Source organism: Physeter macrocephalus, chromosome 14 (genome assembly GCF_002837175.3).
Source record: "Physeter macrocephalus isolate SW-GA chromosome 14, ASM283717v5, whole genome shotgun sequence".
Taxonomy (NCBI): domain Eukaryota; kingdom Metazoa; phylum Chordata; class Mammalia; order Artiodactyla; family Physeteridae; genus Physeter; species Physeter macrocephalus.
The window spans coordinates 122,952,683-122,980,437 of record NC_041227.1 but is presented as its reverse complement, the minus strand read 5'-3'; the positions used below and the strand labels follow the sequence as shown (position 1 = coordinate 122,980,437).

General features: G+C 60.1%; 1 protein-coding gene across 4 annotated transcripts; it reads right to left on the bottom strand.

The window, feature by feature from the left end:
• Positions 1–27,077, bottom strand: ASPSCR1 (ASPSCR1 tether for SLC2A4, UBX domain containing). Of its 4 annotated transcripts, none has more exons than XM_028498134.2 (13): positions 26,924–27,077; positions 25,981–26,036; positions 22,906–23,020; positions 21,526–21,626; positions 13,887–13,944; positions 12,867–12,940; positions 12,079–12,514; positions 3,073–3,212; positions 2,753–2,834; positions 2,323–2,389; positions 1,816–1,878; positions 1,205–1,257; positions 1–147 (listed from the first exon to the last, which is right to left on the bottom strand). In XM_028498134.2, exons 1-13 carry the CDS (start codon positions 27,023–27,025, stop codon positions 16–18), a joined length of 1,479 nt encoding a protein of 492 aa, XP_028353935.1. In that variant the 5' UTR covers positions 27,026–27,077; the 3' UTR covers positions 1–15. The 4 variants fall into 4 exon arrangements, with proteins under 4 accessions (XP_028353935.1, XP_054946361.1, XP_054946362.1 ...); XM_055090386.1 differs by having other exon boundaries at positions 1–144; XM_055090387.1 differs by having other exon boundaries at positions 1–123; positions 26,924–27,075.
• Between the last annotated feature and the right edge of the window lie 678 nt (positions 27,078–27,755).

The following is a 27,755-nucleotide window of genomic DNA, read 5'->3' as shown; positions in this document are numbered from 1 at the left end:
CGCGCCCGCGCCTGCTCACCCGCAGGAGGGAGGAAGCCTTCCTTCCCTGAGCCCTGCCAGCTCTCTGATCACGGGCGGGCAGGGACGCCACTCCGAGCAGAGGCCCCACGGCTCCAGGGCGAGCTGACGGATGAAAGGAGACGGCTGCTGGTAGCGGGGGGCAGAGTGTCACCAGGAATCAGGCCACGTGGGCGGGACAGGCAGCACCCCAGGGTTCCTAATTGGAGGGGGGTGCCTGGACGCTGGCCCCTCTCCATCCCAAAGCATCTTCCAAATTCAATGTTTATCAACAGGCTGGCCAGCGAGGGAGAGTGGGGAGGGAGGGTGGGGATAGAGGAAGGAGGCCCAGTGCCTCTGGGGCTCCCGGAGGGCTGCAGAAGGGGGCTGAGAAGGGGGAGTGGGGGCGGGGGAAGCACCCTGCTCACACCAACCTTGACTCCTTTCCTTGGTGGGCTTCCAGCCTCTCTGCTGGTCTGGCCCCATCCCCCCATGACGGTGGCAGCCCTGAGCAACAAGCAGACCCCCTTGCCCCAACTCAGACCTCTGCAGGGCCTGCTGGCCACTTAACAAAGGCCAGCCTCTGTTACTAATTAAAATATCTGAAGACACTTTAAGAGGAAACCATTAGGCTAGAGGGCTGGGGAGGCCTCAGGATGCTCTCCTGGGGTGAAGGGACAGGACATTCCTTCTTGCTCTGGACTGCAGCCCAGCAGGGCACCGGATCAACGCTCCTCGCCCTGGGAGCTCTAGGGGCCTCCAGCTAGCAGGGAGGGCCCACCATGGCATTCCCAGAGGAGGCCACAGGGCCCAGGGGAAAGGCAGGGGCAGGGCAGCAGGCCTGGCAGCAGCCCCTCCAGTCTGGGCAGCTGGCCACCTGCAGCCGAGGCCTCTGACCCTTGGCCCTTAAGGGGTTCCCCTAAGCAGCCCCACCTGCCAGCCCCTTCTCACCCAGACCCAGGGGCAGTCCTGGCTCAGGACGGTGGCAGCCAGCCGGGCAGGCCCATCCCCACCGGGGCAGGATACAGAGGAGGCTGGAAAGCCCTCAAACTGACTTCAGAGGCACTCTGCTCCCTCCTAGTCCACCCCTCTAAAAGGCCTTAGCATACTCCTGACTGTGGCCTCACGCTCCCTCCTGGGCAGGTGCCCCTCCCGGGCCAGCCCTAGCAGCACCCACCAGCCAGGCAGGCAGGCAGGCAGGCAGTACCTGAAAGAGGGTCAGCGTGTGGTCGTCCAGGATGGTTTTTGGAGGAGCGATGACTGCGGAAAGATGGTTGTCTGCACCAGGAAACGCCTTGCCCCCCCCATCACCCCCCCATCCCTTGCCCATGCACCCCCCGCCCCAGGGCAGGCCTGAGAGTCAGCAGGAGGCCTGGGCCATAGGCATCAGCTGAGGGATTTCTGAAGTACCCCTCGGCTCACATCCCCGTCCATCACTCTACTGTGGCAAAAACCCAGCAAGAAGCTGGGGAGAGGGCCTCGGGCAGACTCACCTGCAAGGGGACACCTGCCCTGCACAGTTCCCTGTGCGGCCCTGCGGCCTGACCCTTCGCTACCCAGACGCCCTCCGAAGGAGGCCCAGCAGCTCGCCCCTGTGCCCCCAGCCCCTACAGCTCCTGGCCAGGTGGGAAGCAAAGGGCACAGGGACGCTGAGCAGGGTCAGCCTCCCTCCCCAACTTCCCCAGCCCCGGACTCGTGCTCGGACACCAGCACAGGACCCGCCTGCCCCATGATGCTGCTTCTGTGGGAAGAGCTGCTTCAAGCCCCAACTGGGAGATGCCAGGGCTGCTGAGCAGGAGGTCCCAGAAAAGCACTTACACAGGTAGAACGGCAGCTTGGGGTTGCCCAGGTGGCTCCTCACGAAGTCCCGCAAATCCCCCACTGCAGGAGGAAGGGTGGGGTGAGCAGGGATCCCACACTCAGACCCACTCCAGGGCCGGGCCCCCTCTGCAATGGGATGAGCCAGGTCCAACCTGTGTGCAGACCCGCTCCCCAAGGTCACCAAGAACCCCACTCAGAACTGGTGGCATTGCTGCCTTCCTTCCAGGTGAGCTGCAGCCCCAGGCCAAAGACCCCGCTACTGGACGTGGGGGAGCCCTGGGTCCACCCTTCTCTGGGTGCCCCTCTGTCCTGCCCACACTCAGAACAGATGGGTGCATGGGGCCACCCAGTCCCACGGGTACTGCCCGGCTGGTCTGCCGAGCCTCCAACGTGAGCCGGCCCCCAGCCTTGCACCCGCTGCCTGCCCCATGGCCCAGAGGGAAGGAGCCTGGAGGAGCTCATAGGGCCCCCCGCCCTCCCGGACGCCCAGACGGGGTTGCTCACCGGTCTCGCTGGGGCGGAAGAAGCCCTGCAGGATGTAGCGGTCAGGAAACAGGACCCTCAAGACCACCTAGGCCAGGACAAGCCAGCTGGTCAACAAGACAGCTGGAGTCCAATCCAGGCGTCCGCACCCCTGGGCCCACGACGGCTAGGTCCCCCAGCCACGCCGGGCCAGCACCCCCTCACCTTGGCTGCCCCAACGCTCCTGGCCCCACGGGCTGGACACAAGGACCAGTCAAGTACCCATGTGCACTTGTGAAAACACACTGATATTTTTCATCTTAGAATGGGGCTGCCTGGCTCATTAACGAACCGCGGCCGTGTAGGCCTGGGCTGAAGTACAGGAGACCATGGCCAGTGGCTTGTGGGCTGCAGGAGCCACGGGAGGCCCCAGTGCAGAGCCATGTGCAGACCACCTCCCGCCCCAGGGTACCTTAGGGTAGCGCTGCAGCTTCTCCTTCATCTGAGCCTCTCTGAAGGCCTTGGTCACCAAGGGGGCTTCTTCCAGGCGCTTCCTGGGGCAGGGGGTGGGGGGGTGGGGGGTGGCAGTGGTGAAGGTCCCAGGTCTCCCCGACCAGAGCAGAGGCCCCACACCAGCTGGACTCTGGGTTTCTCCCTCGTCCCCCTGGACTTCGTGAGCTGCTCCCCAACATAGGGCCAGACAGGACTAGGAGCCCCCTGCCTGGGCCCCCTCACCCTCCGAGGTGCTGCCGTGGGCACAGGTGTCTCTGAAGGGGCCAGGTGCACACCCACCGTTCACTCTTGAGCTGGGCCAAGCGTCTTCTGACGTCATCCACGGTCACTTCGAAGAACTCGTCAGGCAGCTCCGCAGGCCAGGCCTGGAGCAGCACCTCCAGGTCAGGGTGGCACACCACGGGGTCTCGGTCCACTGGCTGAGCAGGCAGAGGGCTCGGCTGATGCAGGTCCCAGGAAGGGCCCAGGCTCCCGACCCCAGGGGGCTGGGGTGGCCGTGCAGACCCCGGCTGAGCCATGTGCTGCCGGCCCCGCCTGTCAGCCCATGGCCAGGGCCGGGGCTCCAGGATGGGGCACGGGACAGCCGAGGCTGTCCAGGACTGGAGCCCCTCCCCCCATGCCTGCCTGCTTAGCAACAGTGACGCTGAGACCCTCACTCACCAAGAGGGCACATGGCCCTGGGGTCTTGGCTTAGCTGGGTCAGCTGGCACCCTGACAGCTGGGGGGGTACTTGGGCAGTGGGTGAACAGCAGCATCTCTGTTCACTTCCTGTCTCCTTGGGGGCTCCCCACGAGCCCCAGGGAGCTACCTGTTATCAGGGTCTCCCAAGTGGGAAACAAACTTGGGGAGCAGCGCCCTGGTCACGGCCATGTCAGCGGTTCCACGGGAGGGGCAGGAGAAGCAACAGCCCCCAAATTAGAGATCTGGCAAAAACCTGCCAGCTGCTGGCCCCATGGCCAGGCTGACCCCTCCTCCCTTCTCTGGGGGAGCAGCCGGCCCCACCCTCTGCCCACCGTGGGGACACAGGAAGGGACAGCGTCTCTCCTAATTGGCAGCAACAGAGAGGGAAATTATAAGGCAGGGCCTGCTCTGCTCACAGTGCCTCCGGGTGGGTAATTGTAGCGAGTGTAGCCCACATGACCATGTGGGGAGACACCTTCACGGCGCTGAGGCCGCCCATGGAGCCGGGCCTGACAGAGGTGTCCAGCTGGGCCGGCAGGGCCCACGCCAGGTCCTGCCCTCCCTCGCACAGAACATCCACAGGCCGTCTGGGGTGAGGTCACTTCTCTGCCTTCTGCTCCGGCCCGCCCCCTCCTCCCCGCCCCAGCCCGGCACCGAAATCCCACCTCCTGCCTTCAACACTCAGAGCCGGGCTCAGCAGCCTTCTCCGATCATCCCTTCCTGCGCTCCTGCCTGACCACAGCCCCACCCACTCTAGAGGTCAGACTCACCAACCTGGGGCTGGTAGAGGGCTGAAGCTGCCCAGTGTACCTGCCAGGTGTCCCAGGGCTGCTCCCCCAGCCACACCCGAGGCCCTGACTGCCCAGGCCAGCAGGCCTCTGCCATTCCTGAGCGCACGGCTGCGTCACTCCTCGTAATGAAGGGAGGTGGGTTCTCGCCAGGAAGCCCCACTGATCTCAAGGCACTGTGGCAGGGTGGCCAGGAAGGGCTGGCTGAGGCCCGGGAAGTGGGGTCCGTAGGTGGCTGACCGAGGCCCCTGGGGGCTGCCCCCTCAAAGCCACAAGCCTCCTGCAGCCCACAGGCCATCCATGCCAGAGCTTTCTATAACAAGATGCCAGGCGCCAGGCTGCCCCCCACAGCCATGGCGCCCGCATTCCAGAAGGGCCGAGCACTCGCCTGGGCTCCTGGGGGAGGGCGAGGGCAGATGTGGATGTCCCTGAGCTGGGCGCCGCCGTGTCCATGAGTGCCAGGCCACCCGGCGCTCGAGCACAAAGCCCACAAGCCAACGAGCAAGCTCTGGGACCTCCCTGTCCCAGTCCCGCCCTCCGAGGACCCAGTTCTGGGCACACAAGTCACCCCGAGAATCCAGCAATTGGGTGACTTGTGATCCATGGCCTGGAGCTGAGCCTGACCATCAGACAGGCCCCCGGATCCCCAGGGGGCACGGCTGGGGAAGTCCGACCCTGAGTGCACGGGGCCACTCCGGCCTCCTTGTCCTGCTGGGTACTTCCAGTGCACAGCCCAGGGGTAACCTGGAGGACTGCAGACTGCTAGCACTTCCTACAACCCTCCCACAACTTCCAGAACAGGGATGCAGGTGACACCAGCTGCTGGCCTCATGCTGCTCAGGGGCCGCTGACTTTCAGTCAGAAAGTGAGCAGACAAAAATCTCTCTCCGCGTTGGATCTACCCTCGATTCACACCCCTCCTCCCATGCCTCAGCTCTGCTCCAGAAGCCCGTTTGTCTGTCCAAGAGCAGCCAGGAGCCGGGGTCCCACATGGGAACCAGAGCACTGGGAGAGAGCCACCTCGAGATCCCACTCTCTCATTCTCCTGCACCGCCCTGCGTCTTGGGGATCTCCCTGCTCCTGGGCAGAGGAGCCAGGGTTCCGAGCAGCCTCTGCTGCCCATCAGAGCCCAGGGGCCAGACCACCCAAGTCCCAGAGCTGCTGCCACAACCGGACCCCAGGCGGTCCCTGTCCCATGAGAACAGTGGATGTCCATGGCTGGGCCGGTAGGACGGACCACCCTGTCCTACCAAATGACCGAGGGAGAAGCCAGGGGGCTTCAAACACCTCCACGTAGCCTGCCCAGCAGATATTTCCACCGCAAAGAGGAGAGAGACCAGGAAAGGAGGAGTGGGTCTGACCGCTCCACGTGGGAGGAAGCAGGGCAGACACGGCGCCAGCGGAGGCCAAGCCCTGGCCCTGCTCACTTCCAATGCTCTGCCAGCAATCTAGCCCGCATTTGCTGTTCCTTTACCCGCCGCTCCTTGGTCATGGGCAGTTATTATGCACAGCTCCCATCCTAGGTGGATTTATGGGGATGTTTTTGGATGGAGAATAGAGATCTAGGATGAGACACCATTAAGAAAAAAAAAAAAAAACAAAACGCATACAGTGGCCACTGTCAGAGGGCCTCAGCGCCCTCACCATGGGGACTGGGTTCCTGTGTGCTGGCCGAGGGACACAGCCCCAGGGTCCAGGATGGGCCTCCAAGATGAACCTCCCAGTTGGTGCCCGAGGATGCTGGTGGGGTGGCAGGCCTAGAACCTTCTCAGCGCACCTGACAGCTGGCCCTCACAGCCCAAATCTCCAGGTCTACTCCTCCAGATCCTACCAGGGAGCCACTCAGAGGACACGCCTCCACTAAGAACCCAATGTCACCAGGCTTGGGTCATCCTGCCAAAGTCGCAGGTTTTCCATCATCAGCTCAAGGTTCAGCTCCTGAACGCTGTCAGTGTCCAGAGCACAGCCCCGGCCCCGTCTCCCACCGCCCCCACCCCTTAACCTCAGGAACGCCAGAGGAGCTGGTCCCTCCCCCGGTGGCCCCGACGCTGTGGGCATGTCACTGTCGGCTAGAAGATGAGCAGAATGATGAGGAGGCAGCCAGAGCCTGGGGTCTGAGCCCACGGGGTGGGGGGGCTACATGACAGCGCATGACAGGTGAGAAAACAGGCACGGGCATGATCCTGAGGGGAGGAGCGGCAGGTGTCTGCAGGCTCCAAGGGCGGGGCCGCAAGAGACCCGATCCTTCTGGTGGAATGCCCAGCAGGGGTCTCTCATTTCCTGCAAGCACACGACCCTAGCAAAGACTCCCCTGTCCCAGCCTCCACCGAGGGTATTAAGACAAGAGAACACCCAGAAGACCAGAAAGGAGGGAGGTGGACGGAGGGAGCAGACGAGTCAGGCTGTCTGCGAACTGGAGGGTACTGGCGAGGGGCCCAGAGGGCACTTGGGAGGGAAAGGACCCTCCAGAGGTAGGGGAACAGGAGCATCCTCTGCGGGTGATGTTCAGAGGAGGCCCTGGGTGACGGCCTGAGGCTGCAAAGACACTGGCCTGACACCTGGGCCACTCAGCCATGGGGACTTGGGGACCAGCCACCAGCTGTGGACGGCCACCAGTGCCTTCAGAAAGAGGCTCTGTCACACCGGGATGGACCCTTCGAGGGAGACCCGAGGGGAGGAAGGTGTGAGGGCACTGCCTACCCTCAGCCCCATGCCACGGGCAGTCAGAGGCCAGGCCTTGAGGGGACCAGGGGACGGGGCTCTGGGCTGAGACGTGGGCCCACGGCTTCCCCCAACAGCCAGTGGACATGCTCCAGTGGCCGCCACACGAGTGGCTGAGAACCCACTTGGGCACACAGGGGTCTCCTCATGTCAAAAGCGGCCTCACTGCCTGCTGAGGTTTCATTTTCTTGACAGTAATTTTCCAGGACATGATGACACAGGGAGAAAAAATGTAAAAACTATTTGGAGGTGACCTCAACCCCAGATTTTCCAGCTTCCCTGTGAGGGCTCTTGTTTGCCTCCCGCCCTCCCGCCTCCCTCTTACCCAGACTGTCCTCTGACAATGGTTTTCGGTAACAGGGAATGTGAAGCGTTTCCCCTTGAGGCTTGGAGCTGAAATGAAACACTACTCGGGAGGAACGTGGGCCAAGCCTCCGTCACTCTCAGAGCTGGCCGCCCTCTGGAGGGAGCAACGTGCCAGCACGAGGCCGGGCCTGACCGGCAAGGCTGCACTGAACTCCAGCCCCTCATCCGCTGGGCCTGCCAGCGGCACAGGCGGAGGCCGCGCCTGCCCCAGCCCTGGGCCAACGTCCACACCTGGGCCTGCCCACCTTCCAAGCAGGAAAAATGAGAGCATCTTTAAGAAGAGAAACACTGGGCTGCGACAGTGACGCAGGCACACTTTGAAACCCGGTGGCTCCAGTGCCCTGGTGTGGCCCCACCTGTCTGTACACGCGGTGCATGAACCCCCAAAGGACTGAAATAAGCAAACGTAAGGCATGGGGTGGCTCTCCTCATGCACAGGGGAAGACGCCTGCTCCAGGCCAGCAAGCCCCGGGGTGGGTGCACACAGCAGACCAAAGGGCCAGGGGAAACCCCGCAGAAGGAGCCCCTTGAGCCCAATCAGGATGGGGGCCTGCAAACGAGGCTGCCTGGCCCTGCGGGCAGCTCTGGAGTTCCAGGGGGTACTCTGGCAGCCGGGGCGCCCTGCCCACCGCTTCTCCATGGCTTCGCAGGCTGGGCATCTGTCTCTCCCCCAAGCCCAGTCATGGTTGAGACACAGCATGACAGGGACAGCTGGAGGCACCTGCCTGTCACCAGGCTTTAAAAACCGCCTCAAGACTCAGTTGGGGCCTTCAAAGTTGCTGACCCATCTGCCAGAAAACCTCAAAGGGCATCCCAAGTTAAGGCCGAGGCCAGAGCCCCGGCACTGTCCACAAACACTGGCAGGGCAGGGACAGGCTCACACCACGCCCTGGGCCCACACACGGGGGGACAGCGGGCTGTGCTCTTGGGAGCATGTCACAGACAGGCACCCCGGGCCAAGAGGACGAGGGTGGCAGGGCAGCAAGGGGCACTGCTCTCGGTCCACCCCAGGCCCCAGGTCCTGGCCAGGCTCCCCCCAGCCCTGCCTGTTCTAAACCTTCCCGTAAACCGGGGACAGCCAGAGGCGAAGCTGACGCCTGCCCTGAGACGTGGGTGCAAGGTGCGGAGTAGGCCATGTCTTCAGGAGCTGAGACCATCCCCTGGAGGGTGAGGGGCAGGCAGGGGCGACTGCAGTCAGCCCGCCCTTCCCAGGGGGTCGGGGCCTTTGATCACGAACCCCTGTGCCAGCTGCGTGGGGGGACGCCGGCTGGGAGCACGGCCCAGCAGCACAAAGAGCTGCGGGGCAGCCTCCTGGGCCAGCGGAAGGACTTCAAAGGACAGGCCAGGGGCCGCCGGGCAGCCCCAGCCTCTCTCCGCACTCGTTTCTGACGGCCAGTAAAACTACCTTCTAATAATTAATGTTCTGACATCAAAGGCAGGAGCCGCCCGGGTCTGTAAACCATCCTGGGCCTCAGCCGAGGACCTGCCTGTATTTCATCCTGTCTCTTCTGACTCTTCATTCAAATCCAAAACCACACACAGGCGAAACATTAATGGGAAACTTGGAAACTCTTTTTGATTACTAAAGTGTACCTTTGAAGTTCCCCCAAAAGTTCTGATTTGTTCCCTTCTCCCCTCCCCCAGGACTCGAGGGGACACAAAGCAGACAGCATGTGGCCAGCCGGGTGCACGGCTGTCAGTGTGACAGGAGGCGCGAGGCAGGCGGGCGGGGGACGCTCCACAATCAACCAGCTGCTGGGGCTCCCAGATCAAAGCCACGCACTGCTGGCGGCCAGGCGGACCCTCCCCAGGACTCCTCCTTCCTGGGGCCCCTGGGGTCAGCGCTGGGGGACGCACTGGGATCCTGCGCCTGACAGCAACCACCTATCAGGCTGGCACCAAGACCAGGCCACACCCCACACAGCCCTGGGGAGGCAGCAGGTTCCCAAGAGGTGCAGAGAGCCACAGCCTTTAGGGTGGGAGAAGGAGACAGCCAGCCCCGGTACTAGTTTTCTGGCCCCCAAACCTAGAGGTCCCCAGAAAGAGCAGACCCAAAGAGAGTCGGGCCCCCGGCCCTGGCTCACCCCAACCACAAGGCTCTGCTTTCGAAAGCTGATTCTGGGCCCAGGTGACGAGCCTGGGAGACTGCGGGCTTCGTACTAGTGTCTGATGCAGCCCAGACATCAGCGTAGAAGCCAGTGGGGTCCCTGAAGAGCCAGGGCACCACCACCACCTCCCCAGGATGGACATTCACGGGGCTTGGGACTGGCTCAGTTCCCCTCTCCTCCCCTCCCCCATCCATTCAGCAAGGACACACACAGCATGGTTCAGGAAGCAGGAGGAAGGCCCCGCCACCTGGCCCTCTGCAGGAACTTGGGCTCTGTCCCACCGCTGAGCCTCTGCACGGCCCACCCTGCGCAGGCACAGGTGCCCCTGCCCCTCCACCCTCCCCTTCAAGTGTGTGACCTGAAAGCAAGAGTGAGGAGGGTGCTCTAGAAGAGACAGGATGCAGGCTCCAGCACTAAAATATTAGTTAACAGCAACTCAGAGTGTAGCTAAACACATCACTGAAACCGGACTGACCCCTGGAATGCAAGCATAGCTTCATGGGGGAAATCTATCCAAAACCTCAGCATGCAAACGAACTAAATGAGAGCGAAGGCATGGAATCACCTCAATGCAGGAAAAGCAGTTCATAAAGCACCACGCTTACTTTTGATAAAGAAAAATTCTCAGAGTATTAGGAATAGAAACTCTTGATTTGATAAAGACTTTTCACAGCCGGCAGCATCTTTCATAGATAAACTAAGATGACTCTGTGTGAGATCAAGGTCAAGACAAGGATGCCCACTAAATTTGCTGCTATTCAACAGATACCAGAGACCCAATCACTGCAATACGACAAAAAAAAAAAAAAAAAAAAAAAAATGAGAAAAGTAAGGACATCAAGGAAAAAGATAAACTGACATTATTTGCAGACTCCAATTGAAAATTAGGAACTGCTGGAACCAGTAAAGCAAGTGAGCAAGGCTGCTGGGTATAAAAACCAGCAGCATCCACTGCCCGGGTGGAGCCTCGCCATCCTCACTCCACAAGCTCCTGCTCCAGGCAGGGAATCCTGCAATGGCTCTCCATCGTCTGGAAAGGTGATTTGTAAAAAGGAATTCGTTTCAGCAGTGGCATCCTTCTCGTCTCATAAAACCTCAAGTGGACCCTGAGTGTTGGCACATGGAGCCGCTCTGGCTGGAAGGAAGGGCAGAAGAGAACGGAGAACCTGGAGCCCTCACTCAGAAGGCGCAGCTACGTCTCGAATAACGCCCACATGCACCTGTGCAGCCTCAAGGGCTCCACAGGTGACAACGTGCAGCCCAGGCTGGAAACCCAGGCTGGCCCCACCGTAAGGTCTCTTTATCTGGAAAGACCCTCTCCAGCCACAAGCCAGAGACCTAAGCTGGACTCTGGATGAATGCCTGAGCCTCCCCAGGGGCCAACCCCAAGAGGCAGGGGGCCTGGCACAGCCCAGGAGCCCAAGACGTTGGGAAATCTACAACACGCCTTTCCTGAAAACAGTCTGTGAGCGCTGCTGAGGGAGCAGTCACACAGAGGGACACAAAGAAGCCTATGGAAGCTCTGCCGTACAACTCATGAAAGCCCTACTGGAGAAAGTCCCAGAGGCGCTCCAAGGAGAAAGTCCTGCCCTGGTGCCAAGCTTGAGCACCAACCCGACAGGGGCCACGCCTGTCCTCCCTCTTAGGAGCTCCAACACGGCTGCAACTGCCCAGGGCGAGGCTGGCCTGACCCACAGAAGACCAGAGATGGCCTCCATCAGACAGCGGGGAGGCAGACACTGGCCACATGCCTGACTTCTGCAGAGGTGCCGCCCACCTGGGGGTTCTCTTGCTCAGCGTGATCCAAGATGCAAGGCCCCTTACACCCCTCATGTCTGTGTGCGGTCAGAGCAGGGGACGGGGGCGGGCATCACTGTGGGGGAGGATGTGAGACTAGGTCACAGCTCAAAGGTGCCCAAAGACAGATTCAACATCGAGAAGACAAAAAGCCTAACGCTGCCCTGATGGTAGGTGTCTATATAGTAAGTCGTACCTCGATAGAGCTGATCAGACTAGAAGACAGCGTCACAGAGGCAACCCAGGGCCTGGGCCATTTCATCACAGCTCCGTGAGGGCTGCATGCCCTCCTCCCAGCCGTGGCTCAGACGGCCGCCAGGAACTTCCAAGAAGTCCCCACCAGAGACGCCCGAGGCCCCACCCACAAGCTTGTGAAGAGTGAGCAAACTCACCCTCTTCTGCCTGTTTGGCGCGTGCCCCACATGCCCACTGGCCAGCGGCGGGACGTAGCGCATGAGCTGCAGCACGCCTGGCTCAGGAGTCAATGTGGCGTGGCACAATCAAGGCCAAACCACCTTCACGTCAAAAGCCAGTCAAACCCACCAGCCCAGGAGAAGGTGGAGGTGCCGGGTCCAAGGCTCTGGGAAGGATGGCTCTCTTGGCTGTGACATGGCCAGCCAAGACACGCAGGTTTGTCAAAACTCATCAATTGTACATCGAAAATGGTGCCTCAAGAAAGCTCATTTCAGGCAAAGCAAAACCAAAAAATCGCTTCCCTGGGAAGATGAAACCGCACCCAGCAACCCTGCTGCACCCTGGGCTGACCAGCCACGAGGTCAGGTGCAGTCAAGAGAAAGGACCCCAGCGCCCAGCTCACCCCTTACCAGCTCCGGCTCCGGCTGGGGCTCCTGGCCAGGCCTCGACTTCTTTGGCTGGGAGGGGCCTGCAGGGCTGGAGAAGGACTTTGGCAGTTTGGCTGAAGACGACATAAGAGGCCTCACGGACCCGGAGGGGCCCCCCAGTCGCTGTCCCCCACCCGAGAAAGGAACAAAGGGGGCTGGTGTGGGCTCCTTCGAGATCTGCTTCGCCTGAGCATCCGCTGGCTTCGGGCCCAGGCCATCCACGCGGCCGGCCCCCGGGCTCGCTGCCCCATCCTGATGGCTCTCATCGCCCTGGCTGAGCCTTGCTGAATTCAGTGGAAACAGAGGGCTGCTGGCTGCCTGGTCGGCCGACAAGGAAAGGGTCGGGCTTCCTGGGCTTTTGCTCCAGGAGACCCCAGGCTCCTGCTTGCCAGTGGAATCATGTCGCTTCATGGAAAACCTGAGTGGGTAGGCCCGGAAAGCAAATGAAACGCCATACACGGAGCCCCGGGTCTCACAGTGCCAGCATCGTATCTTCTGGTGACTACCAAACTAAATCCAACCCCGAAAGCACCCCACAGCCCTTCCCGACCCGCCTCACCTCACGGGGGAAGGAGCGCGCGTGGGGCCGCCACGCCGGCCCGGCTGAGGGCAGACCCCCCACCTGACGCTGCGCCCCATGGTGCCCAGCCCCGCCAGACTGCCGGCAGGAGAAGCGACCAGCAAGGGTCTGGGCTTCCCCACGTTTTCTGTTTCCTCTCCCTTGAGACCACAGTTTTCTTCACTAAACGAGACTCAGAGACCCCCCCCACCTGATGATGGCACTGCCCCCGGTGAGGCCCAGTGACTGCAGCGTCGTGCTCTGCAAGGAGGCTCTGCCGGTCACCTGTGAGGAGGGAACAGGACATCCTGCTGACCCCTCGCTGCCTCCCCCAGCCTGGGCACTGTGTCACCAGCACCGTGGGGTCCCCCAGCCAGCCACAGCTCCCAAAAGGCCCGGGTCCAGCCCCCTGTACCCCAATCTATACCCGAGCATTTGTTCGCTGGTCCATGTCTGTCTCCCCAACCCCACCCCATCCGAGGTCTGGGTGGGAAGGGCTCAGGCCTGGGTTAGGCACATCTGGCCAGCTGACCAGCCCTCTGAGGGCTGGAGCTGATCCAGGCCCAGGTGCCTGAGGCCCAGTGGTCTGTCTCCTCCAGGGGAGGACCCATCCCCCCAGATCCCTCCCGCTCACAGCCCTGGAACCCCTGCCCCGCTGAGCCCTGGGTCAGGAACCTCAAACTGGGATAAATAGGTGGGTGTGCCCCGTCTACACCAGGGGCCCCTCGGGGACAGTGGCCACCCCAGGCCAGGAAAGGGCGCTTGGCCAGGGTTGAAACAAAAAGCCCCTGTGAGCCAGGGGACAAGCGCCAAGAGGGTCCCCCGTCACGGGCGGGCAGGCGGGGACAGGCAGGGCCTCAGTGCCAGGCCAAGCCTGCACCACGCCACACTCGGTTTTGAAAAAGATCAAAACTTTGAGCAAAGCAAATATTTATTAAAATGAAACCACTTTTGTGACTCTTGGGCTTTGAGAGAAGCTGAGAAAACAAACAGGGCTCTGAGGGAGGTTTGGGAGCAGCCCGGGCGGCCCACAGTTGGTTCCAGCAGACCCGGCGTCCTGCCTTTTTTCCATGAAACACATCATGCTTTCAGGGCCCAAGTCTGCCCATCGCTGCTTTGAAAGGTCTAAAGGAGTGAATTTTCCAGATTGGAAAGTGGGGCTGGGCCTGTGTGGCGGCTGGGAGTGGGCGGCAGGGCGCGGGCCAGGCGGGTGGGCCCACAGCTCACCTACCTCATCTCTCATGTACACGCAGACGGGGCTGGCCTCACACGGCCGGTCCAGACACTCCCTGAGAGGGGAGGGAAGAAAGCATCACAGGTAGCCACTGCCTGGGGACACTGCTGCCCTGGGGACAGCACCCTGGCCAGCCACTGTGGGGGGCCCACCCTGGCCACCCCACGGCTGGCCATCAGCCCATGGCCTGGGGGTGTCTCCCACCTGCCCACGGCCTCCCGGCTCAGAGCAAAGGGAGGACACAGAACACGGGGACAGGCAGCACCAGCCACCTCCTGGACGTGCCTTGGGTTGCTGTCAACTGTGCCCAGGGTCGGCGATGAGAAAGTCCTGGGAGGGCATGATCTGGGCTTTTATCTGAAGCTGTCCCGAGAAGGTTGCTGCCCCGAGAAGCACCAGGAGCACTTGGCACGGCTCTATCACACAGACTCCGAGGAGAGAGCGGGGCAATGCCAGGACAAACACGGAGGTGGGCAGCGGGCCTGGCCACCAATGCCCCTCCCCTGTAAACCAGACCCTGAGACGGGAGGGAAGGGCCCCCAGGAAGCACAGCTGGGCGGGCTGGAGGATGGCAGGCATGCAGGCGCACAATCGCGCACACACCCTCAGGATGGCTGACGCCACTCACACAGGCCTGTGACGACCAAGGGAAGCTCATTCCTGCATTTCCTGACACATACCCGTAGAACTAGCCCCCAAATAAACGCGTGTCCCAGACCTATCGGCAGTGCCCCAGGCCTGACCCTCTCCTCCAGGAAGGGTGACACAAGGCGTTGCGCCTGCCGGAGTAGGAGACCTGGAGCGCCCTCAGGCCGTGCAGTGCTGCCCTGCCGAGCCCAGGGCTCAGACAAGGAGGTGGCTGGGATGGGAGACACAGAGGCTGAGCTGGTGACTGTACACAGACACTCGGACACTCGGCTGCCTGGGCCCGTCCCCGAGACCCGTGACACTGTCCTCGGCTCAGGTTCAGCATGTTTTCTCCCATCTCTCCTGTTTGCTTTCAGTTTATGCTTTTGCATATTGCCCAGGGCTGAGACACTCAAGCTAATCCAGAGCTTGCCGTGGGGGCCCCTGGAAGAGGTCCCTGGCCACCTCCCACAGGTTGCCGGTCCCCATGGAGCTCACCCCGGGCTCTCCCCAAGGCTGTGCTCACAAAGAAGCTGCTCCCCAGGGAAGGCTTCCAGCCCTCGACCAGAGCCACGTGGGGGCCGGCCATGGCGGGTGTGACCCCGCACACACCGTGTGGCCAGGCCTCAGGAAAACACAAGACCCCAAGTGCCAGAGAGACAACCCTGACCAGGCCTACACGCTCTTCATCCTGAAACCAAAACAGAGAAAGAGTGAGGGAAGATACTCCAGTAAACAAGATCCCCGGGCAAGAGAGGAGGAAGGCGGTGGGGAGACACAGGGGTCCTGCCCCTTTCAACGGCAACAGAGACAGCAGCTGCCTGGGCTCAGAAAGCAAGCTGACTGCCCACCACAAGACAGGCAGAGTCCCCTCTGCTCTCAGGGGCTCTGGCCAGGCGTCCTCCCTCGAAATCCTTGTCCAGGGCACCCGATGCCAGCGTGGGGACCACAAATCACAAACAGGGACGAGAGCACAGCAGCACCCGGGAAGGCCTGCCTGCCTGCTGCCCTCGGAGGCCCCTGGACATCAAACAGCAGCTCAGCTTTGATGTCGGCTCCTCCAGAGGGATCGGATTCCCGCGTGTGGGATCTGAGGAGAGGCCTGTAAACACGCCGAGGGGAGGGGCAGCCGAGATCACTTCCAGACTTTCCTAGCCAATTAACAGCGCTCTCCCATCCGGCCGAGGACAGTGGACCAGGAGGTTCCAGCTCAACGGAGAGCCGAAGCCACCACTCACTGCAACAGACATTGCTAAAGCTCCACGCGTCTCGGAGGGAGCCTAGAGGGGACCTCCTGGGGACCCCTGTGCCCCTGGACCTGCTCCCACCCCCCAGCCCAGGCAGAGCCACTGGACGCCACTTGGCCCAAAGGGATGATGCTGGGGAGGAGTGGCAGGATCTCACTCTACCTAAGGCCGGCACACCTGCTCTCGGGGTCAGGCCTGGGGCCAGCAGGGTCAGCCAGGCAGGGCAAAGGCGCTGCTGCTGCTGTGTTCTTCAACCACCATGGAGAGTGTAACCCCACAGACACGGGCCATCCGCCCACCCAGATGGCTCCTGGCAGGGCTCGCGGGGAGGTGAAGCTGTGAACTGGGGGCAAGGCAGGCATCTGGAGCCCCTTCTGTTTTTGTCACCTGTTTGGGCCTGACCAAGTTGGGCTGGTACAAACTCAGGTGTCACCGACAGCACTCCCACACAAGAACAACCAAAACTGACAAAAACCAATTGAAACTAACAGAGCTGTGACTTCAGGCTCAGAGGGGTCCCTGCTGCCACAAGGAAGCCCAGAGTGGATGAGGCCACATCCCAAGGGGCCAGGTGACTCACATCTACCACCACCCAGCAGCCCAGCCCACAAAGAGATGAGGTTGTGGCCAGAGGGAGCAAGGAGGCCGAGGCTCGGCCGAATCACAGAGACTCCTCCTCCAGAGCAGACGGAGTTGGGAGTTGCAGGGGGAAAGCAGCCTCTGGCCTTCCCAAACAAGACGGGGCGGGGGTGCGGAGGTGCTGCGCGAGAGCCCTGAATCTAGGCCCCTGGCTGCCTGCCCACAAGGCTCTGGGTCTGGGCACAGCGTGACCACAGGCTGGCCCCCAACCTCAGGGGCAGCCCCTCCCTGCAGCCCGCTGTGCCCTGGGGGCCCTACAACCCTGAGAGAACAGGCAGACACCTGCCTTTCCCAGGGACGCTCGACTCCCTGCTTTTACTACCCACGGGATGAACACAGCTGAGATGGACCAGTGGTCTTGGCTGTGAAATCAGGCCAGGTGTAGAGGGGCAACGGGCTTTAGGGAAGAATCCAGCCTGGCATGGCATGCCTGGAGCCCTCCCTGCAGCAGACGCCCGAGAAGCAGAGAGGAGGACGGGCCAGCCCACATGGAGCCGGTGCCATCCGTGGCGGCTACCCGTCCACACGGGTGCTGAGCACGCGCAGGGCAGCTGGCCCAGAAGGAGGCCAGCTCCAAGTGTGAGACACACCGGATTTCAAAGACCTCCTACCAACAAAGAATGTAAAATATCTCCTTTTTCCTGTTGATTACGTGTTCAGAGAATATTCTGGATACACTGAGTCAAGTTAATTATATTCCTAAAATTAATTACACCTGTTTTTACTTTCCTTTGATGTGGCTACCAAAAAATTCTGAATTACCTCCGTGTCCTGCACATGTGGCCCACATGGCATGTCCAGTGGACAGTTCGTTGCTCCAGATGCTAGGGTCAGGGCTGGGCCACCATCCACCCTGATCCCCATGCAAAGGACCTGCCACCTGACCAACAGTGGACCCAGGGTGCTGTGCTCATCTCCCACAGCTCCTGGCCATGCACGGCACCAGTTGCTTGGGACGCTTACCATTCCCAAAAGCATCAAGTGAGAAAAACCAGCTTCCTACTTGTCCCACTCTGTGGGGACTTGGACACTTGGAATTCCCAGAGCTTCCCACCCCCGGCCAGCAAGGGAGCTGCTGTGTGCCAGCCGGAGCTCCCTTGCCTCATCGGATCTGTCAGGCGGCTGCCCCCCACGCTGGCAGGCCCTTGCAGTGGTGGGCAGCTGACTGCAGCCCCTGCACAGCCCCAGCATGGTTTCGCCAGCTCACTGGGCATCTGGCCACGACTTTGGGGCTGAAGATGCTGCCCTCCCTCCCTCGTCTGAAGCTTGCTTCACAGTTAGGGAGTGCCAGCTTCCAAGGAAAGGCCCGGACCTGCACTTCTGGAGATGAAGCCTAGACAAGTCCCCATTTGCTGGGCCAGCAATTCTGCCTCCAGAGTAAATGCTCAGGGCGGAGTCGGGCACAGACCTCCAGCTGTCCACAGGATGGGCTGGGCACGCATGCGGGCGCACGCGCACACACACACAGAACAGGACTGCACAGCCATGGAAACGATGCTGAGGGCATTTCCAAGAAAACACGAAACAGTCACAGCAAGAAAGAGAGCGTGCGTGCCATGCTGTGCTCAATGCTGCATGAGAGTTAAGAACTCGTCCCTGCGCGATGACCCCTCCCAGGGCCCACCTCCTCCTGATGTCACCTCGTTTCTTATGCCGCTGTCCCCACTGCCCCCACGTTCTGTTTCTTGTATCTTAAACCCAGGTTACCGAGTCAGTCAGTCCTGAGAGGCTCGTGTGAACCAGTGTTCCCAGCACCTCGGCCCCTCCCCAGAGGCAGCCCCCAGACCGCCCAGCCAACAACTCGGGGGCCAGATGGGAGCATCAGGCTTCATCATGACAGGGCGACCCTGGCTCCCCAGGCCAAGAGCTGAGGAACCACCCAGTCTTCCCAGGTGGATGGACCCCGTACCATGGAGCCCCGTCTCCTCCCTCTGGGTTACTCCTCCTTTTGGTGGTCACAGCCTAAGCAGGGGGCCTGGCAACACGGGCTCCCACCGCGCCTGCGTCTGGGGCCGCCACTCAGGAGGCCCTCGTCTGCCTGCTTCCGGGTGGACCTGCCTGCCTGCCCTTTGGTGGAGCAGTTGGCAGCTTGCTCAGAGGGTGTGTGCGGTAAATGGGTGACCTTTGTGTCTAAAAATGGCTTTGTCTCATCTTCACCCCTCAACAATCTAGCAAAATAGAGAATTCTAGAACAAATGAATTTCCTACAGTATTCTGAAGGCACTGCTTGGCCACCTTCTTGGTGGTGCCATGGGGAGCCTGTGGCCTTTGTGCAGGCCTGCTGTCCCTCTCTGAGCGTGGGGAACCATCCCATCGTCTCCAGCTCCTGACGAGTTACAGCAATGCCACCAGATGAGGCCCCACTGGTACAGGCATAGCCGGCCTGTCACTCTGGAAACACATGCCCTTCGGTTCCAGGACGGTTTCCCACCATCTTTACCAGCTTCCTCCTGTGCTTCTGTTTTCTTTCTAGAGATGCAGTATCAGGAGCCAGCGGCCTGGCCTGTCCCGAGTCCCCTTCCTCTGGCCTCCATCCTTGTGCTTGGCCGCCTGGCTCTGTGGCTCCTCCCAGGAGGAGGGATGGCAGGGACCCTGCACCCCAGGTCCAAGAATCGGCTCCCAAGCCTCAAATGGCCGACCCCACATGCCCTCAGGCATTTGCCACCTCGGAAAGAATGCGCTCAGTCAGGCCGCAGACCAGCCAATCACACTGGCTAACCCTCAGGCGCATGAGTAGAACGGCATATCATATCCTCAGGCCACCGGCCACTCCCAGACACGCGGCGCCTTGTCATGCGTGACAGGGATTGCGCCATTTGATCCATAGCTGTGGCTGACCCCTGCACCTTCTACTGCAGCTTTCCGATCTGCTTCGAAGGGCTCTTCCTTATCTTTTTTTTTTTTTTTTCGGTACGCGGACCTCTCAATGTTGTGGCCTCTCCCCACGAACCCATGTCCCCTGCATCGGCAGGCGGACTCTCAACCACTGCACCACCAGGGAAGCCCTTCTTATCTTTGAATGTTCCTTTTTAATAGCATCCAGCTCCAGTTCCAACAGCCTCTCCATCCTCAGAGAACAGGAACAAATGCTGTCACCCGTCCTGACAGCTGCCATCTCTTCCTGTCTGTCTGCATTGGCCTCTCATGTCAGCCTTGCTCAAATGTCTGGGCACCCTTGGCTGTGGGCTCCTGTTTATGCCCAGGGCTCTGGCCGCAGTGCAGCTGGCTATCAGCATCCAGGTGGTGATCTGGGGAGCCACCCATGCCCCCAACATTGGGAGCTTCCACCATTTTGGGAGCCACATGGGGGGCTCACGCTCACCTACCCCGGTTCTCGGGACAGCAAGGGCATCCCCAGTCCAGAGAGCCCCACCCTACTCAGGGAACCACCTCTGGCACCAGCAGCATGGAGTGCGAGGGGATCTAGGACCCCACATCATCCAGCGCCTGCCCTGGCCACCCCCCGTGCCACCCCCCGGCCCCTTGTCACCCTTCCCACCCACGTCCAGGTGCTGTTACTGCCTCAGCTCCTGCTCTCTCCATCCTCCAGGCTGTATCTCTGTAAAGTCCTTTAATGGCATTTTAGTTGCCTTTTGGGAGGGAGAAGAATCACACGCTGTGTTCCATGTGTTTCTCCTCTCCTTATTTCTGCCCCAGGGCCTTTGCACTTGCTGCCCCTTTGGCCCAGATGGCTCCTTCTCAGATCCTAGTGCAGCTGGCTCCTCCACGACCTTCCCCACCACCTCCCAAGGCATCTTCCCTTCTTCTTTGTGATAGCTTCTGATAGTTTCTTCTGGTAGCTCTGTATACCTGCCTATTAGCTATGGGAGACCAGGACCAACTTCCTACTAGAGCCCCAGCCCAGCCTGTGCTGAATAAATGAAAGAATGAAGTAGAAACAGAGGCAGAAGCCCCATCTTTTCAGCAGCTGAGAAGGCAGGTGCTGACATCCCAGGCCCTGGGCTTTGAGGCACCCCCTCCTCCCCTGGGTCTCTGTTTCTTCTTCTGAAAACAAGGGCAACAGCAGCCTGACCCCCCCAGCTGACAGAGGAACCAGTCAGACAACAGGTGCCAAGAGCAGTAGAGTGAGGTGGCAGCCTGTGTACTCATCTTAGAAGCACTAATACTGTCAGAGGCCACCTGAGTGGGGGCACAGAGTTCTCTCAGGAGAGCATCCGGGTAGGAAGCAGAAGCTGGCTGCAGGGGCGGCATCCCCAGCTGCCCAGGACCAGGCTCGTAGGAGGGGGAGGGGCCAGCCGGTCTTGGCACAGCAGCCCACCGTGGCCTCGTCATACAAAGAACTGGCAACAGGGGGACACCAGCACATCAGATACGGGGAGAGGAGTTCCATGGGAGTGGCTGAGGTGGGGGAGCAGGAATCTGGATGCTGGGACAGCAGAGGCAGTGGGTGCCACATCAGATCAGAGCAGGCTTTCCTAGAGCGAGGCCCTGTCACCGTGACGGCCCTACCCAGAGTCCCCTCTTCCGCACAGACAAACCATGGGCCAGGTCCTGTTCTCGACACTTGAGACACATTAACTCATCTCATCCTCTCATCACCCCTGGGAGGCCCAGAGAGAGCAAGCAACTTGCCCACAGCCACACAGCAACCACTACACCCTCCCACGGTCCCTTCCACTCTGTTGGTTGAGACGTTTAAAAGTGGACAAAGTCTTCCATCCCACAATGAAAAACCAAAACTTAGAAAACTACCATTTTGACACACTCAGAAATAAAGTTTAAACCATTAATCATCACCAGATAGAAACTGACACGTCAACTGTCATCAAGATGTTTCCTTTAAATACAGCTCATTCTCATGACAAGGAAGTTTTACACCTGCAGCATTTGTCAGCTGAGAAGCCCAGCACCCCACTTCTCCCCTCACTGCTCACCACACAGGTGGGGACCTCTTGGGTTCCCCGCAAGCTCTTCCAGGAGGGCACAGCCTGGCTGTCATACCAGGACACCGAGTAAAAAAGATGAGCTACTGGTGAGCAGCACCTGCTGGTATGAGGCCAAAGCAAAGCTCAGGCTTGTGGCTCTGGACCAGCCCCAGTGACCGTGGCAGCATCCCCAGGGCCGAGGGAGACAGAGCCCCAAACCTGCTCACTGACACTTACTTGATCTGGGCAAAACGGCAGAGAAGCTCCCAGAGTGTCTGGCCTGAGCAGAAAGTGTCTTGCAACCTGGAGCCATCATCCAACTGCAGAGCAATGCGCACCTGAGGGGCGAGATACAGGAACCAAGTCAGGAAGAGGAGCAGCTATCCCAGCTGGAGCCCCGACCAGGTCTGATCCTTAGGGCACAGGTGGAGGGCACTGTGTTTGCTGAATTTTGGTTAAGAGAGCACACTGCTTTACAGGATAATTTTAACAATTATCTCCCTAAATAGTGACACAAGTCTATAACCCACAAGGCGGGAAATTCTCCTCTGGTCCCTCTGTTGAACAACAGACACACTAAAGCACGAGTGCAGAGACCCTAGGTAAGGACCTTGCACAGCCCCACCTGTTACAGCCCAGCGCGTGACTCTCTAGGTCACTGCTACTCCTGCCCTTCTGGCCAAGGGACTCCTCAAGGGCACGTTTATTTACATTAAATCCCAATAACAGACAAAGGAGGAAGTGTTCTGTGGGAAACTGCGAGGGGGTCTCCAACACACCCAAAGAACCCACAAGGGAAGTCAGGGTGCTTCCATGTGAAAGGCTGAGAACCACAACTGTAATGGAAAAAGGTGTATTAATAAGCTCAGCCCCAGGCGCCTGACTCCTGGTGGGCTCTGGACAGAGAACTAACACCCCAGGGCCTGAGCCTCCTTGCCTCTCGACACTGATGAAAACTACTTCCCTGCAGTGTTGGGAGAATTTGCAGTTTCGTATGTAAAGGACCCACTGTGCACAAGAGAGCAGCTATCACCATGATTCTTGTCTCTATCCACAGTAACCCTAGTGTCATTCGCTAAATCCCTAGGACATAAAAGTTACTGATTTGGTAGAAAGCAGTGGGCTGCAGTCAGAAGACTCAGGCTGTGGTCTAGCCGAGGCTGGTCAGAGGAAGCCTGCGCCCCTGAGCTGGGTGTCCTCGTCCCAGAAGTGAGGCTGCACTGGACACCACACAGAGTCCTGTGGGCTCTAAGACTCTTGGTGATTTTCTGACCAGAAACATCAGGTCGTATGGTGGATGCTGCCAGCACGCTGATACGGACACAGCACAATTAACCACCTCTCCACCCCCCGCCCCCCAAAAACATTCAGCACAAAGAATGAAAAGTCTCATTTCCAATCATCAGCTTTTGGAGTAGAAAAGTGGCTCTGGCCTAACCTAGAGAAGGCAGTCTCACCCGAGGACGAGGACAAGTGCCTCGTCTGCACAGCCCTCTGCAACAGCCCATGCTCCCCACCCCGTGTGCTCAGGCTGCTGATACATCCTGCGGCCCAAATGGTCTCAGTGGAAGAGCCGGGCGGAGCAGCGCCGCCAGTCCCTCCTTGAGAGCCACCTACCATGTTCTCGGGCCCCTCGCGGCTCCGGGAGATGGGCACCATCTCCAGCTTGGCGTTATTGGGCAGATTGGCGAATCTCCACTGGAGAGAGAGGTCAAGCACATTCCTCTGAAACCTGCAAAACAGACCAAAGCCACAGGCTGCCCGCCGACCCGAACACAGCCCAGCCCTGCCGGGAGCACGGTACAAGCAGAGTGACGCCCACGTCTGGCTAGCAATTCCACAGCCCATGGCGCCAAGGTTGCAGGAACAGAGTGACGGCCGGCAAGCCTGCAGAGACAGAGTGGGTCCCTGACTCCAGCAGTGGGTCTTCCAAAGGAAAGAGAGAGTGAGCACTGATACAGTTCGGGCAAGAACAGAGAGAACACAGACAGGTCACCCCTGGGGCAAACCGAGGGCCTGCTCTTTCAGACTGTGAAGCAGCAACCAGCCCAAGTACAAACTCAGAAGATAAAAGCACACGTGGGTATGACTAAGGGGTGTGCACCGTGCTCTGTGCAGCAAAGTTCTAACAGAACGATGCCCTGTCGCCACTGCTCGGAGCTGCAGCAGTCTGGCCACTGCGGCCACTCTCCCTGTGCTGCTGGCCATCAGCCAAAATGACCCGCTCCTGTCACTCCTGCTTCCTGCTACCCTTGGAAGCAGGGCCACACCCCAAAGACCAGTGACAGAGGCAAAAGTTCTAGAGAAACACAAACGAATGACCGGGCCTAAAGTCTCCATGGAGAGCCAGGCCCTCACGGTGGCTGAGAGTTACAGATGAAGGGCTGAGCCCGCCATTCCTAGCTCACAAAGCCAGGTCCTCTAACCCTGGAGCAGCCCTTCAGTCTCTCTGCCTGTGTCCTGCATGTTTTAGCCGCTGCACAGGGACCTGGCAGCTTAGAGCTTCCAACAGATGAGGAAGATGCCCACACGGGCCTGCAGCCCCCTCTGACCCTCATGCATAGAGCTCCTGGATCCAAGGAGGGATGGTTCTTGGAAGGAACTGAGGGGAGCAAAGTGAACTGGTGAGTCAGGGTGGAAATATCCAAAGCCAGGAGAGGAGGGCAGGTGGAGAATCCAGGGACCTCCGAGACGCCTGCTGCTCTCTATTGACAGCCTGCCCTCCCGAGAAGCACAGTCAGGGTCGTGGTCACCCTACTTCACAAACTGGAAACTCAGATGAGAAGTGCCAGTAGGTAGCCCAGGCCACCCAAAGGCAGTGCTGGGACCACAGTCTGCAGCTCCCGATATCCAGCTCAGATTATACCTCTTTGGTGGACTGACAAGGAGTCAGATACCCACTCCTGAGAAGAGGAGAGAGAGAGGAAGGGGCGTGGGCCTTGGAGGCCTGGACACTGCCTCACCCGTGGGCAGGGAAGGTGGCAGCCAGGTGGCCCTGGAGCCTGAGTGACCCTGGGCCCTCTCCTCCTGACCCCCTTAGCTCCCAGGAACCCTATGGGAAGGAGAACCACCACTGTTAACCCTATAGATCACTTGGGTCTCAGAAAAGCTCCTGCCCACAGCAGAAAATAGTTCTGCCGTGTGGCCTTGATTTTACAAGAGACAGACAGCGGCCAGAATAAATCACCAGGAGAGTGAAAAAGAGAACTTATTTATGCCTCTCAGAAATCAGACTGTGAGCTCTATTTTCAGTGAAAGTTTAGGGGGAAAACTACAGCACTAGTGAGAGAATGTGAGCTTTGAATACACACAAAGTGGTCACCCGATGGCATGAATGCCAAGATGCCTTTGGAAACAATGGTTTTCTGAACATGAATAGGGCGTTTAGAAGACTTGAGAAAGAAACAACTTTGATATCCATCTTCAACACTGGCTGGAAATTGCCTTATAACAACCTCAACGTCAAGTGCGAGACAGGACAGAAGACCTAAGGAAAACCCGAGAAGTGGGGGCTCAGAGCCCTGGAGATGAGAGGAAGGGGTCTCACACACGTGCATACACATGCGTATGCAAAACGCTGCCTTCGGTGGCAGTGGCAGCAGTTTTTAAACAAATTACACAGTTGGTGGATACAAAGGAGACAAAAAAAAAAATCAATACATGTTGTAACAGTCCAACCAGGCACCACTTGGAGGTCTCAGGCAGGTTCAGGGAGAGCAAAGAAAGGGCACATAGCTCTGTGACAGGATGCCAGGGGACAGCCCAGCACTGGCCCTGGGATTCTCGGTGGCAAGAGGCAGAGATCTGGGATGACATGAGGGCACCTCCGCTCACACCTCCTCTGCAGAGCCCTACATGAGAGGCAGCACGGGCCAGGTCTAGCAGAGCAGGCTCCCACCCCTTGGGCTCCTCTCTACCCCTGAATGTGAGGACAGCCAAACCGTGAAGGACATGCCGCTGCTAAGATGGGAAGCTCCCCATACGGGATAGAAATCCATACCCACTGGTGCGGGGTTTTGACCCTTTCATTGCCTTAGACCCCACAAGAATCTGGTAAAAGCCCTCTCTTTGGAAAAATGCCTGCACACAAAGACCCGTGCACACAACTCCAGGGGCTGTGAGGCCATCAGAACCCACCTACAGTTTGCAGGTTTCTTCCCATTTCTCCATGACCACCTCCTCTTGCCCTCAGAGCTCCACCAGGAACTTACACAACCAAATGCACAAAAGCCCTCTGCAGTGGGTAGAATGGTGGCCCCTAAAGAGATATATCCACATGCTAACACCCAGAACTCATGAATGTGCCTTATTTAGAAACAAGGCCTTTGCAGATGTAATTAAGGATCTTGAGATGAGGTCATCCTGGATTATATGGTAGGCCCTAAATTCAAAGACAAGTAGCCTTATAAGAGACAAAAGAGGAGAGACACAAACACACAGGAAGCAGGGAGGCAGAGACTGGAGGGAGGCGGCCACAAGCCCAGGGATGCCTGGAGCCCCCAAAAGCTGGAAGAGGCAAGACAGGTTCCTCCCCTAGACCTCTGGAGGGAGTGCGGCGCCACCAACACCATCATTAGGGGCTTCTAGCCTCCAGAGAGTGAGACAATAAACCTTGTGGGTTTAAGCCTCAGCAGGGCCCTGCGGGAAGGGTGGATGGATTTGGTGCCCGAGGCCCGGCCAAAGCAAACTCACTTCAGGTCGTACTCGTTGGGGTTGAAGTCCTGCCGATGGCACGTGTCCTCCAAGACCTAGGGGTGAGATGAGGGCATGAGCCACTGTATCTGGCCTGGTGGGCCCCGGCGGGGGTAGGCAAGTGCCACTGAGGCAGCCAAGGGCAGAGTCCACCTCTTGGAGAGCCGGGACTAAGCCTAATACAAGCCAGGTGATGGACCGTCCACTCAACAGCTCCACACGCCTCACCTGCAAATCCTGCTCTCTCCTCCTCCTCACTGGGTCTGCTTTGTCAACCCAGCTCTGTGGGACCCAACAAACCGGGTCCCCAACAAACCTGTCACCACAGACATCTTCCTACACTCAGGGACCCCCCCCACAGAGAATAAAGTTCAAACTCCACAGAGAGTCAGCTCGAGTGGGTCCTAGGTGGCCCCCTGGGCGGGAGCCCCAGTCCCTACCCTGCACACACTGAGTTACCATTCATCGACTCAGCCCCCTGCACCACCGTGTGTGTGCACCGTCCCCTACACATCAGGGCCCAACAAGCATTTCCAACGTAATGCAATCGACGTCCGCCAGCTGCCCAGTGAAGTGCTGCGAGTGACTCAGCACACCCGGCCACAGCACACCGAGCCGAAGGGCGACCCCGGGGTGGGGACAAGGTTCGGGGGCCCTCGGAGGCGGGCTCGGAGCACCACGGGCTCGGGTGGGGGGGTGGCAGAGGCCGCGACCCCCGCCAGCCCCTGAGCGCTGCGCCCCTGGCCCCATGGACCCGGAGCCCGGCGCATAAGTGGGCGGGCCCGCCGCGCCAGGAGGCCGCTCATTGGCCGTCGCAGACCCCGCCCCGAGGGTCCCGCCCGGCCCCGCCCCCGCGGCCCTCGCAGCAACCGCAGGAGCGGCCGGCGCTAAGTCGCCGCCGCCGCGTCCCAGCTTGCCGTCCGCAGCCCGCCCGCGGCCGCACCTGCAGTAGCACTGTGCTCGGCGTCACCTTCACCGTGTGGCGCCGCCCGTTCGGGGCCAGCACCGACACCGCAGAGCCCCCGCTGCCCACCGGAGCCGCCATCTTCCGCTCACGTGACCCACCGCCGCCCGCCCAGCGTCAAACTTTATCCGCAACAGCCGGACGCACAGCCTCGCAGCTTCGGAGGCGGGGCCTCGGGGGCGGGGCCAGCGCGCCTCCAGGCTCGCCCCTGCCTGGCCACGCCCCCGGTGCTTTCGCTGGGCCCGCGAGCGCACGCCTGACGTTCGATAGGCGCGGTCACTCCAGCGTGGCCACGTGGCCCCGGTTTTGGGCAGGCGGTGCGGGCAGCGAGTGCGCCGAGGCCTCGGCTCCCTGTCCCCGCCGGCCCGTCCTGGGTCGCACTGCCCCCCTTCCTGCCCCCTCTGGTCCCGAGGGGTAGGTCAGGCCCGGTACCCCTGCGGAGTGAATGCCTGTCGGCCACGGGGTGGTGTCAAGGTCAGGGAGCAGCTGCCAGGAAAGGCCGGCCAGAAACTCCAAACCAGAGAGCAGATTCAATGAAAGTCTGTGACGAGCATTCTGCATGTCCGTGCTCTCACTCTGCCAGCAGCTAAACTCTGTGACAGAACTTGTCCCCCAATTCCACCTGCCCAAGTCAGTGGAAGGGCCGGGAGGAGGGGCGTGTGGGATCCTTCCACCCCTCTGGTGTGGGTGCTGTCACGCCTTGGTGTAGCTGACACATCTGTCTCACAAGCAGCTTCATACTGACAAACAGACGACTGCATGCTTATGCGAGAAAACGGGAAAGCCTCAGGGTAGCCACAGCTCCACGGCC